The 14,014-nt window shown below is 41.6% G+C and overlaps 1 protein-coding gene across 4 annotated transcripts in view; it reads right to left on the minus strand.

Moving 5' to 3' along the window:
• The window catches only part of ak7b (adenylate kinase 7b), a 73,112-nt gene that overhangs the window by 53,562 nt on the left and 5,536 nt on the right, over positions 1 to 14,014 (minus strand). For all 4 annotated transcript variants that reach the window (XM_072273479.1, XM_072273505.1, XM_072273496.1 and 1 more), the window contains exons 3-7: positions 13,366 to 13,474; positions 9,007 to 9,101; positions 5,954 to 6,064; positions 3,332 to 3,415; positions 2,216 to 2,304 (exon numbers count right to left, since the gene is read on the minus strand). In XM_072273479.1, coding sequence (XP_072129580.1) covers positions 2,216 to 2,304; positions 3,332 to 3,415; positions 5,954 to 6,064; positions 9,007 to 9,101; positions 13,366 to 13,474 — 488 coding nt within the window. The remainder of the gene's footprint in view (positions 1 to 2,215; positions 2,305 to 3,331; positions 3,416 to 5,953; positions 6,065 to 9,006; positions 9,102 to 13,365; positions 13,475 to 14,014) is intronic.

Consider the following 14,014-nt stretch of genomic DNA (forward strand, 5'->3'; position numbering starts at 1 on the left):
TTGAGCAATTTTCTGAGAATGAACATTTTCTGAGCCAATTAAGCCAGTGAAGCTCAAATTAATTTCTTTGTCTATAAGCAACGATATGGCTTATTGCTACCAGCTAAATTGCCAAGGGAAACCCCATTCCTGACCATTATCCAGTGAGTGCTGGATTATGAGGAAGAATTACGGGGCAGCATGGTAGCATAAAAGTTTGTGTTACACGATTACATTACCAATCACTCAGGTTCAATTCTGTCACCACCCGTAAGGAGCCTGTACATTCTCCCATGTCTGCATGGGTTTCCGCTGGGTGCTCCAGCTTCCTCCCATATGCCAAAGACTTATGGGTTAGTGGGTTGATTGGTCACATGGGTGTAGTTGGGCCAGAAGAACTTGTTACTGTGCTGTCTTGCCAATAAATAAAAACAAACTCAAACTTAGATGAGTGTGCTAAATGGACTTTTAAATATGTGTACCTCACTTGAAATTCAGTTCCATTTCCATTTAAGTATATGGAACTGAACAGTGTAGTAAATATGTTGGTGGGCAAAATGATACATCTCATTTTATGATAGTGTCTTAGACCAGTGGTCCCCAACCACCAGGCTGCAAAGCATTTGCTACCGGGCCGCCAGGAAATGATATGTCAGCTGCACCTTTCCTCATTCCCTGTCATGCACTGTTGAACTTGAACATAGGGTTGCCAATTGTCCCGTATTAGCCGGGACATCCCATATATTGGGCTAAATTGGTTTATCCCATACGGGACCGCCGTTGTCCCATATTTCCCCTGCTAAGGTAGAGCCTTCCTATGAAACCGTTCGCAACCTAAGCCGAAATGGCGTAAAGCGAACAACAATTACCACTAATTTATATGGAAAAAATTTTTGAGCGTTCCCAGACCTAAAAAATACCCTACCAAATCATACCAAATAACACATAAAACCAAAAATAACACTAACATATAGTAAAAGCAGGAATGATATGATAAATACACAGTCTATATAAAGTAGAAATAATGTATGTACAGTGTAGTTTCTCTTAACAGAATCGGGAAGATTAAGCCAAAACCTTCATGGTCATGGTAGTCTTTCTCGGGGTAAACACAGGTGTCTCGTGTTGACTGCTACTTTTGTCCCTTATTTGGGAGTGAGAAAGTTGGCAACCCTACTTATGTTTAGTTTTTCATAAATTCTTTTGTATTTCTTTGTTCTACTGTGAATGCCTGCATGAACATTAATTTCAAGGTTGTTATTGGTGGCACGTACAGTACGTACTTTGATAATAAATTTACCTTAACTTTGCATTCCAATCATTTACCAAAATTTTTTAAATGTTAAAAGAAAATTTGCCAATGTAATGTCCTCAGAGAACTCAGAACAAATCATTGGCAGCCCTAAATATATATAACCAATAGATTCAGGATTGACTTATTATCAAAGAATGTATAAATTATACAACCTTGAGATTTGCTTACTCACAGGTAGCCACAAAGCAAGAAACCCAAAAGAACACAATTAACGAAAAAAAAGAATAACAATTTAAAAAAAGGCCAACACTTGATGTGCAAGAGAAAGAAAAAAGTCATGCAAACAATTGAAGCAAACAACAACAGCATTCTGAATCAAAACTGAGTCCTCAAATCCAAACCACAGAGCAGCCCGGAGTAGGCCCAAAGCCTTGCTTATCAGTTCATCATATTAATGGGCACAGAGCACAGCAGCCAGGGCTGTCTTCCGAGCCTCAGCACCATGGAGAGTAGAGTGACCATTGTGGAGAACGAGTGAAATCAGCTCTCGTCCCAACTGACACCCTGTCTTTTCAGTCTTTCTGGGCCAACTTTTAAATTAACCCAACAACTGAACAACGAAAAGCTCCAGCGGCCTGGTGAGAGGACTGAAGATCATGGAGAGTGAGCGAAATTGGCTCTCCCCTCTTTTCTGGGCCAGTGTTTAAATTGTCTAAACAGGGAATCATACTTTGCACTAGGATCCAGCTGCAGTGAAAGGCTCCAGGCCTAGACCACACTGTCTAGCAACTCGCGCCAGGCCCAGACTGCACCACCCAACCTGAACTAATGATGCAACTTAAATTAATGCTGAATTTTACTAATTTAACTTCTGTACTTGTCGTAACTTACTAAACTGTCCTTCTTTAAAGGCAAAGTGAAAACTACAGTCGCTGATATTCTTTACTTGATTGGTAGTTTCTTCTTTTATTCTTCACTTACCCAGCTAAGTCATTCACATGAATGGTTGGAACAACATTTTTTCCATCTCCAAAGCATAGTATTGTTGGATTCAGCCCATGCCAGGCTTCCTGATCACATAAAGAAAGTCACATGAGGATATCCTGTTACACTGATATACGATAGAAAGTAATAGACAATGTGGGAATAATAGCATTGCATTAAGCACAATGACATAAGCCTTCAATTTTAGCAAATTAAGGTAACAACCATTCGTACAAACAACACCATATCCAAGGGTGTGGAACTATGTAATGATTTTTGCCAGACATCAGCTTCTGCAGTTCTTATTTCAGTAATTAACCAGTAACTGGCACCATAGTGGTTAGCACAATACTATTACAGTGGGAAGGAATTTGGAGTTCAATTCTGGCATTGTCTGTAAGGAGTTTGTATGCTCTCCCTGTGACCACAAGAGCTTCCTCCAGTTTCCTGCTACAATCCAAAGATATCAGTAGGTTAATTGGTCATTGTGAATTGTTCGTGATTAGGCTAGGGTTAAATAAGTGGGTTGCTGAGCTCATTGGGCTAAAGGGTTGTATCTCTAAATAAAATAAAATAAAATACAAATACAATATGATTTGTCAACAAGAAAGATCCAATTAGAGCAAAGACTATGGAAAGCTAAATGATAATCTTGGTACTTGTAGACACTCAAAAGGGAGTGTTTTGAAACTAATGAAATTAAAATCTCTGGTGACATATTTGACCATCTTCAAAGTGATTCTATGCTTCTGTTCTAAGACCAAGTGGCACTAGTGAAGGACTTAGATCCATGATTTGATTCATCATCAACCTGGATATATTACACTAGATTCCCCCCTCAGCTAATGCCCTTTGATCACTCAATTGTAGACACACTATCAGAAAGAAAGAGTGATGGAAAAGAGGATTCACTGAACATTTCTGACAAATCATCAGAATTAATGACTAATAAACAGAGCAGTTGGGATCACAACACAAAAGGTCATTCAGCCAACTACATTCTTACGAAAGTCAACAACAAGTTCTTGAAGATAGCATTCAGTAAAAACTATTGCTGTTGTTTGGCTTTACTGAAAACTGTAAGAAAGAAAATAAACTTTCTATATTCTGTACCTTGAAGAACAGATGAAACACACTTTCATCCATTCCATAAATGACTCCAGAAGCAACAACATAGGTAGAAAACTTCCGTTTTTTCTAAAACAAAAGAGAGATTGATTGTTTTACTTACTTAATTATGCATACAAAATGTTTTCTAAGCAAGTAAAAAGCTTTACCTGCACAGCACTAATAGAACTAATTTCTAAATAGGGATGGAATGTTTCATTTGGTGGTGGAGACTAGAACCAGAGGGCAAAGCCTCAAAATAGAGGTACGTCCACTTAGAACAGAGATGAGCAGGAATTTCTTGAGCCAGAGAGTGGTGATTCTGCGGAATTCATTCCCAAAGGTGGCTGTGGAGACCAGGTCACTGGGTGCATTTAAGGTGGAGGTTGTTAGGTTCTTGATAAGTCAGGGCATGAAAGGTTTCAGGGAGAAGGCAGGAGCGCAGGAGAATAAAGTTAAGAGAGAAATGGATCAGCCATGGTGAAATGGCAGAGCCTACTCAATGGGTTGAATGGCCTAATTCTGCTCCTATGTCTTATGATCAATGGACCAGGAAACAGAGTTCAGGAAATTCCCAGAAGCAGGAAATTGAGTTCCACCACAGCAAGTGGGGAATTTAAATTTTATAAATAAAATCTGGAAGTTGAAATACAGCTTGTCCCATTTACAGCAAAACATCAAAATACTGGATTGTCATAAAAGCATGCCAATTTCACCAATATCCTCCAGAGAAGGAAACCACATTGATTGACTCAATCTCCTCAGTTCAATAAACACTGGCAATGACAGCAGCGGCCATTATCACATGGATACATAAATTTAAACAAGTTACAGGTTACCATTACTTAAAAATGTTAAGCAAACCTTTCCAACCAGTAGCTATGAATAATAAACTTCTTTAAAACTATTATAGCCTGCATCAAGGTCCGTTTAAAAATCCAGTACGAGCAGTGAGATCCACAAAGATTATTTGATCATCCTCATGCTGTGGTTGACATTCGAGCTCTAATGTGACTCTACCAACCTGAGCTACAGCCTCCAACAACACACCCTTACTAAACAAGACATGTATAGCTTAGGAAGGGTCTTTTCCTGAAATTTGACTCTTTATTGCTCTCCATAGATGCTGACTGACCTACTGAGTTCCTTCAAAATGCAGCACAATACTTCCTTAAATCTGAATTACTGATTTCCACACTGTGCTGCTCCCTGAATTCCTGTTGCTACTAAATCTCCTCAAAATAAAAATTCTCAAAGCATATTTAAGTATAGTGAAATGGAACTTGCTCTTGATCTATAATATGTTAGCATTTATATTCTGACTATTCATTTCAAACTTGTGAACTAAAATGAGGGTTCTTTGTGACAGGGTTTATTTGGAGGTAATTCAAGCATTTGGAGAATCATAGTCTGACTCGAGATAGTCAACATGGCTTTGTGAATGGCAGGTCATGCCTCATGAAGCTGATTGAATTCTGTGAGTAAATGATAAAACAAGTTGATGAAGACAGAGTAATGGATGTGAAGAATATGGATTTTAGTAAGTCATTTGACAAGGCTCCCCATGGTAGTCAAGAAGAGATCCAAGGAAACATGGATTCAAAATTGGCTTGCCCACAGAAGGCAGAGGGTGGTAGCAGATGGAGCATATTCTGCCAAGAGGTTGGTGACCAATGGTGTTCTGCAGGGATCTTTTCTGGGACCCTTGCTCTTTCTGACTTTTATAAATTATTTAGGTGAGAAAATAGAAGGCTGGGTTACTAAGTTTGCAGATGACAAAAGGTTGGTGGTATTGTGGATAGTGCAGGTTGTCGTAGCTTACAATGGGACATTAATAGGATGCAGAGCTGGGCTGAGAAGTGGCAGATGGAATTCAATCAGGAAAAAATGTGAAGTGATTCACTTTGGAAGGTCAAATTTGAAGGCAGAGTACAGGGTTAATAGCAGGATTCTTAACAGTGTGAAGTAACATAGGGATCTTGAGCTCCACATCTATAAATGTAGTGCAAGTTGATAGGATTGTTAAGAAGGTGTATAGTGTATTGGTTTTCATTTGGGGATTGAACTCAAAAGCTGCAAGGCACATTGCAACTCTTAAAACTCTGGTTGGACCACACTTGGAGTATTGTGTTCAGTTCTGGTTGCTTCATTATAAGAAGGAAGTAGAAGATTTAGAGAGGATGCCAAGGAGATTTTTCCTGGATTAAAGAGCATGTCTTATGAGGACAGATTGAGTGACCAAGAGTTTTATTCTTTGGAGGAGAGGAGGTTGGCACAACGTTGTGGGCTGAAGGGCCTGTACTATGCTGTACTGTTCAATGTCCTAAAACACTCAATTAGACTTTCACCTTCAGCAAAGAAATCTCTAGAGAGATGAAGAAAAGGTGTCCCACCACCTGAAGATGCTCCCATCTTGGGCAGCCTTCCATTCATGATGAATGGTTTCCCGTTAGATGCATATCTGCCCCAATCCTTCCTCTGACAACAAAAACCATGCTCCTGGTTCTCTTTGAGTAGATATTTCTACAGAATACCCTAATGGATTTAATCTATGCCGATGTATGTTTGCCGTTGCCAACAGCAAAACTACTTCTCTAGAAGTTGTAATCATTTTCTGTGGTTACATACTGTCTTCCCAAATTTGATGACTAGTTTCTCAAGGCTGAGGTGATCCTTAAAGTTTGGATGACATTTTCTTTTGCGATAATCGTCCTCTGTGAATGCGGCTTCCGGATCCTCCTGATAAACAAAACTGCTGTTGACTTTTTGTTCTATGAGTGTACATTAAAATAGCATGATTAAATTATTTTACAAAAACTAGTTAATGTAACTGTTACATGAGATGTAGTGAATACATACAGAGATTTCAATGGTGAGATATGCAATGATAAATGGATTCATAGCAAATCCAATCCTGCCTTCACCATTATCTCTATGTTTCCACTCACCTCTGACACATCTTGCAACATAAATACAATCAAAATTGGTGTACTTGCATTGTGAGACTAGATCAGATCCAAAGGCACCCTTAAGATCCAGGAATTCCTTCCTAATTACAACATTAGATGCTTCCTCTGTAAGATCTGAATCATATTATACTCTCAGTGATGATAACCCTAATGTATAAAAAAGACAAAATTACTGGATTAAGCACCTCCTAATTGATAACAGCAGCCAAGAAGTTAGTAACAGCACCTGCAACACAGCTATATTGGCAAAGAATTGCCATTAATAAGACAAGAAACAGCACAGCGCCTGTCATCTGAGGCTTCACCTCATTACAGGGTTAACCACTGGTGTGAAAAATAGGGCTACCTTCCAGAGTGATCTCACACACCATTGCCTCAAGTCTGGCAGTTACCAGACAAGTGCAGGTTGCTGGATTGCACCAGAGTAATGCTCTGACCTTGGACTTTGTCTCTCCATATGATTGCCCTTGAATATCGCCCATGTGCTACTGTGAATAAGCAGCCCACCCCTGAATGTTGTCTATATTTTGCTACAGAGTCATAGAAAAGTACAGCACAGACAAAGGCCCTTTGGCCTATCTAGCCCATCTGTTTGTGAATCTGAACTGCTTTCTCCTCTGATGTGCTGCATGTGAGGACCTCTCTGCATAATCTGGTGAGGTGCTTCCGGAGTTGTCCAGACAGCGGGTTCTCTGGTTATTTGCTTCTATTAACATTTCACGTGGATCTCATTGCATGGATGTTTTCTTGTGAGTGGGCTGTCGATGAGCAAGACAAGCCTGATATTCAATGGAAATCCCTCATTCCTAAGGAGGCCCCCGCAGTGATTTAATCAAAGACGGAATAAAACAAATCATGCTTAGATATTGTTGTTGGACATTCACTATAATCACTTTGACCACAGAAATAGCAGCAGAATTAGGCCATTCAGCCCACAGTCAGCTCTGCTATTCGATCATGACTCCCCTAAGCCAGAGGTCCCCAACCACCGGGCCGCAAAGCGTGTGCTACTGGGCCGCGAGGAAACAATATGATTTGGCGATATGAAACGATCTGAGTCAGCTGCACCTTTCCTCATTCCCTGTCACGCACTGTTGAACTTGAAAGTTGAACACCCACCCCCCCCACCCCCGTCGGCCGGTCCGCAAGAGTATTGTCATTATTAAACCGGTCCGTGGTGCAAAAAAGGTTGGGGACCCCTGCCCTAAACAACCGGCTTCTACTCAATGATCAACATACAGATCCCTTTAAAATCCATAAGTACGATGCAGGGGGTGGTGGTAATGATGTTCTACCAACTGTACAGTGTCAGGTTGCTATTGCACAGCATGCTAGAGTAGTGGGGAGCACACGCTTTTCAGCATAGGCAACCCGGGTTCAATTCCCGTCACTGCATGTAAGGAGTTTGTACGTTCTCCCTGTGACCGAGTGTTTTCCTTTGGGTGCTCTGGTTTCCTCCCACAGGCCAGAGACATACTGGTTGGTAGGTTAGCTGATCATTGTAAATTGTCCCATGATTAGGCTAGGTTTAAATCAGGTGATTGCTAGGTGGCATGCCACACTGTACCTCAATAAAATGTGTGTAATATATGCCATCTGCTGCATTGTGCTGACTGAATTTGGTGGGACAGGAGTCAAATTGGCTGTGCACAAGAACTGATTCATAAAATACTGTTTCTGTGTCTCCATGTGGATCCAGTATGTACACAAATTTCAACAGCACAAATCTTTGTGAAAGTTTGCACTCCTGTAAGGGAGTGAAGACAGATTTGAAACATCAGCTGACAGGCACTGTGCTGTGGCTTTTCTTTTTGTCAATGTGAATTACGTGAAGATGCAATTGCAGCAGAAATAGTTGCTAACATTTTGGCAGCTGTCAGTTAGGAAGTGTTTAATCCAATAATTTGGCTTTTTCCATGCATTAACACTGAGAATACACCACAAGTCAAATTTGGCACTCAATATATTAAGAAATTATTTTGCTGCTCATTTCTTCAAATGCTCACCAGTGGGAGGTGGTGCTTTAGCACTGCTGGCCCACCACCTCGAGGGAGTCTTGATCATAAGCGGGCCGAAACTCCTGAAGACAGGTGGCAAATCAACTGATGATCCCACTGGTGATAGCACAGGACAGTTAACATCTTAGTCCATGTGTATTTTGTAACTCTTCAAATGCCCCTATTTCTCTATTGGTTCATGCAGAAATTTTATCAATTTGCTTTAAAACCATCATCCGTACCAAAATGTAAATTGCATCTATTATTTAACAACTAACAATTGTTTTAATTGTCTCAGAAATTTACTCAACTTTTGATCCAGGTCTGAGTCTATAGTATTTGTCAGTGTCTCTATAATAGGGCTTCCCAACCCTTTTTATGCCATGGACCCCTACTATTAACCAAGGGGTCCATGGACCCCAGTTTGGGAACCCCTATTCTAAAATGAGTGTCAAATTTGCTGGATTATCAGGAAACAATCTGCACCTTGAACTCTAGATCCTGCAATTGTGAATGAACTGTTTAATCATTCCCCACATCTGCAAAATCCTCAGAGGTACAAGATACAAATGATCCATTAGGTTTAAGCTCTAAATGTCAGCTCTATCTCAAGTGAATCAGAACCTCTGCAATGACTCTTAACTTTGTACCATATCTGGAACCATCTGAAATTCAATTAAATGGCAACAGGCAAAACACAACAAATATTTCTTACAGGATCAACAGGTTTAGTTTGGGCCCATGTCATTATTGTCGACAACAGAATAAATATTTTCGGACTCTCAAAATTTTCTAAATCTGAATGTAGCGCTGTGGATAGAGAAAGAAGATAAAGAACATTATCTTGTAGCATTCTTTCATTGTTCGTTTCACCAGTATAGAACAAGTCAAGGAAATATTACAACGTTTATAGAGAACTTTCATTTTAAGTACTCTTACATTCCCCTGCACTTATGAAGTCATACACAACCTGATCAGTTATTTTCTTTGCTATGCTTTCAAATACGGTTAAATGATAGCCACACCTACAGCTTCATTGTCTTAGTCCTACTTGGGAAATAGGCCAAGCTGCAGGTTAAGGGCAATACTTCACCCTACTTCACAAAATATCCGCCATTTTAGAATTACCTTTACAAAACTGAACAGCACAAATTCAGCCATTTGGCTCAAATGACCTCCACCTGGGGTTCTGATTTTCCCCTCAACTTTATCTAATCCTGTCACTATATCCTTCTTGTTCAGGTATTCATCAAACCTCACTTTACATGTGTCTAGGTTAAGGGAACAAGGTAACCCCTGGGACCACAAATTTCACATTCTGTTCACTATCTTGGTAAAGAAGTTTCTTCTGGTTCCTTGATGGATCAATTGTGAAACTTATCCATGACTACCAGAACAAACAAGGACAGTAGAAGTTGCAATATGGACAATAAGTATGGACAACTTGACTCACTGCAATACTGAACTGATCACTGAAACACAACCTATGAACTCACTTTCAAGGACTCTACAACTCATGTTCACAGTATTATCTATTTATTTATTTGTATATGTATAGTTTGCCCCTTTTGGACATTTTGTTGTTTGTCAGTCTTTGAGTGTAGTTTTATTATAATTCTTTGTTTTACTGTTAATACCCATAAGAAAATGAATCTCAGGGTGAGACATATATACTTAGACAATAAATTTACTTAGATCTTTGATTATTTTGGATAAGCCAAAAAGAGAGTGAAGGTTAGGATGGGGGAAATATTGATGAGGAGAACACAAGGAAGACGAGTAGAAGGAGATTGGAAGGAAAAGAACGAGATCAGTAAGCAAAGGATTGGCAAAATGGAAAAGAGACAAAAAAAAGGATGGAGTATGAGGGGTTTGAAAAACTGGATGAGAAAACAGAGAGGTAGGGGAACAGAAAATATTCTTTGAAACAGCATTAGCACATAAGTAACCTGAAGGGATATCATAATGTTACCAAATAAAATACACTGCAATGAACACACATCAAAACTGCTGGTGAACACAGCAGGCCAGGCAGCATCTTTAGGAAGAGGTACAGTCGACGGTTCAGGCCAAGACCCTTCGTCAGGACTAACTGAAAGAAGAGATAGTAAGAGATTTGAAAGTGGTAGAGGGAGGGGGAGATCCGAAATGATAAGAGAAGACAGGAGGGGGAGGGATGGAGCCAAAAGCTGGACAGGTGATTGGCAAAGGAGATATGAGAGGATCATGGGACAGGAGGCCAGGGGAGGAAGACAAGGCGGAGGGGGAACCCAGAGGATAGGCAAGGGGTATAGTCAGAGGGACAGAGGGAGAAAAAGGAGAATGAGAGAAAGAATGTGTGTATAAAAATAAATAACGGATGGGGTACGATGGGGAGGTGGGGCATTAGCGGAAGTTAGAGAAGTCGACGTTCATGCCATCAGGTTGGAGGCTACCCAGACGGAATATAAGGTGTTGTTCCTCCAACCTGAGTGTGGCTTCATCTTTACAGTAGGGAGGCCGTGGATAGACATATCAGAATGGGAATGGGATGTGGAATTAAAATGTGTGGCCACTGGGAGGTCCTGCTTTCTCTGGCGGACAGAGCGTAGATGTTCAGCAAAGCGGTCTCCCAGTCTGCGTCGGGTCTCGCCAATATATAGAAGGCCACATTGGGAGCACCGGACGCAGTATATCACCCCAGCCGACTCACAGGTGAAGTGTCGCCTCACCTGGAAGGACTGTCTGGGGCCCTGAATGGTGGTAAGGGAGGAAGTGTAAGGGCATGTGTAGCACTTGTTCCGTTTACAAGGATAAGTGCCAGGAGGGAGATCAGTGGGGAGGGATGGGGGGACAAAGGGACAAGGGAGTCGCGTAGGGAGCGATCCCTGCGGAATGCAGAGAGAGGGGGGGGAGGGAAAGATGTGCTTAGTGGTGGGATCCCGTTGGAGGTGGTGGAAGTTATGGAGAATAATATGTTGGACCCGGGGGCTGGTGGGGTGGTAGGTGAGGACCAGGGGAACCCTATTCCTAGTGGGGTGGCGGGAGGATGGAGCGAGAGCAGATGTGCGTGAAATGGGGGAGATGCATTTGAGAGCAGAGTTGATGGTGGAGGAAGGGAAGCCCCTTTCTTTAAAAAAGGAGAACATCTCCCTCGTCCTGGAATGAAAAGGCACATCCTGAGAGCAGATGCGGCGGAGACAGAAGAATTATGAGAAGGGGATGGCATTTTTGCAAGAGACAGGGTGAGAAGAGGAATAGTCCAGATAGCTGTGAGAGTCAGTAGGCTTATAGTGGACATCAGTGGATAAGCTGTCTCCAGAGGTAGAGACAGAAAGATCTAGAAAGGGTAGGGAGGTGTCGGAAATGGACCAGGTAAACTTGAGGGCAGGGTGAAAGTTGGAGGCAAAGTTAATGAAGTCAACAAGCTCAGCATGCGTGCAGGAAGCAGCGCCAATGCAGTCGTCGATGTAGCGAAGGAAAAGTGGGGACAGATACCAGAATAGGTATGGAACATAGATTGTTCCACAAAGCCAACAAAAAGGCAGGCATAGCTACGACCCATACGGGTGCCCATAGCTACACCTTTAGTTTGGAGGAAGTGGGAGGAGCCGAAGGAGAAATTATTAAGAGTGAGGACAAATTCCGCTAGACGGAGAAGAGTGGTGGTAGATGGGAACTGATTAGGTCTGGAATCCAAAAAGAAGCGGAGAGCTTTGAGACCTTCCTGATGGGGTATGGAAGTATATAGGGACTGGGCATCCATGGTGAAAATAAAGCGGTGGAGGCCAGGGAACTTAAAATCATCGAAAAGTTTAAGAGCGTGAGAAGTATCACGAACTTAGGTAGGAAGGGATTGAACAAGGGGGGATAAAACCGCGTCGAGGTATGCAGAAACGAGTTCGGTGGGGCAGGAGCAAGCTGAGACAATAGGTCGGCCAGGACAGGCAGGTTTGTGGATCTTGGGTAGGAAGTAGAAACGGGAAGTGCAAGGTGTGGGAACTATAAGATTGGTAGCGGTGGATGGGAGATCCCCTGAGTGGATAAAGTCGGTGATGGTGTGGGAGACCATGGCATGGTGCTCCTTAGTGGGGTCACGATCGAGGGGTAAATAAGAGGAGGTATCCGTGAGTTGTCGCTGTGCCTCGGCAAGGTAGAGGTCAGTACGCCAGACTACAACAGCACCCCCCTTATCGGCGGGTTTAATAATAAGGTTAGGATTAGTGCGGAGGGAGTGGAGAGCAGAGCGTTCTGTTGTTTGTGTTTTAAAATTATCTGTAGAATTCCTGTTGTTTGCGTTTTAAAATTACCTGCAGAATTCCTGTTGTTTGCGTTTTAAAATTCACTACTGCGAAGCCTCTTCCAGTGATGCCTACACCGAAGAAGTTTAGATCCTCTCTTCGACGGGAGTTCAGTGAAACCATCTCTCACTGCTCCCCATCTGTAATTTCTTCGGCTCTTCAACTTTCACCTGTCCAGCTCTTGGCTCCATCCCTCCCCCTCCTGTCTTCTCCTATCATTTTGGATCTCCCCCTCCCACTTTCAAATCTCTTACTCACTCTTCCTTCAGTTAGTCCTGACGAAGGGTCTCGGCCTGAAACGTCGACTGTACCTCTTCCCAGAGATGCTGCCTGGCCTGCTGCGTTCACCAGCAACTTTGATGTGCGTTGCTTGAATTTCCAGCATCTGCAGAATTCCTGTTGTTTGCGTTTTAAAATACACTGCAATGATATTTAATTCAAGGACACCTAACTTTGGCCGAATACTTAACAGTCCAGAATAAAGCATACTGGTATCAGACAGTCCATTCTGTTATTAAGACCACATTATTTAGCTTTCTGGGAGCCTTAAATAATGGGCAATAAATATGATTACTTCTGACTACTTTTTGTTTGCATTAGGATGACTGCTCTTGTTATTTTAATAAAGCAGACCTGTACAACTTCCTTGTATAAAAGTAAGTGAGGTTTTATTTTCCCCGTGATGAAGATGTTCATCAATCAATGGAACAGAATTATAGACATAAGCGAGTGACATATACTTATTGTGAGAGAGGTACACAGAAAAGCAAATAAAGTAAATGATAAATGAGAACCTGAAACAACCCACGAGGCTTCATCAATTTGCTGAGCAGCTTCCGTGATATTATAGACGATGATATCACAGTCCAGGAGATAGTTGAACAGTTCATCGCGTGTTTCAAACTGAAGATATATAAAAAAAATCCTCAAATAAATTAATGGATTAACTCCAGTGAAATGATTCATAATTTTAAACATAAATTTTTTCATATTTAAAATTAATTTTAAAGCACACAAGATGGAAACATTCAAATTAATTTGGTAATTGTGGTCTTGGGGGAAAACTTCTGGAGTACAGGTACTATACTTCTGCCTTACTTCAAGTTCAGGAACAGGCAAATAATTTGGAAATTATTTTCCTGTTTTTCCTTTAGATCTCAAGAGCACACTCCTGAAATCTATCACCCCTACCACAGAAAGCATCCTTTCCAGGTGTATCACAGCTTAAGTATGGCAACTGGCCTCTTAAGTTTTCTCACTTGCCTATCAACTCACCCTGGGTCACCTCATCCATCTCCTTCTCCTGTGGTCCACTCTCCTCTATCAGATTCCTTCCTCTCCAGCCCTTTACCTTTCCTATCCACCTGGCTTCACCTGTCACCTTTTGGCTATCCTCCTTCCCCTCCCCTCTCCTTTTTTATTCTGGCATCTTCCCCCTTCCTT

The sequence above is a fragment of the Mobula birostris genome, chromosome 1 (genome assembly GCF_030028105.1).
Source record: "Mobula birostris isolate sMobBir1 chromosome 1, sMobBir1.hap1, whole genome shotgun sequence".
Lineage (NCBI taxonomy): Eukaryota > Metazoa > Chordata > Chondrichthyes > Myliobatiformes > Myliobatidae > Mobula > Mobula birostris.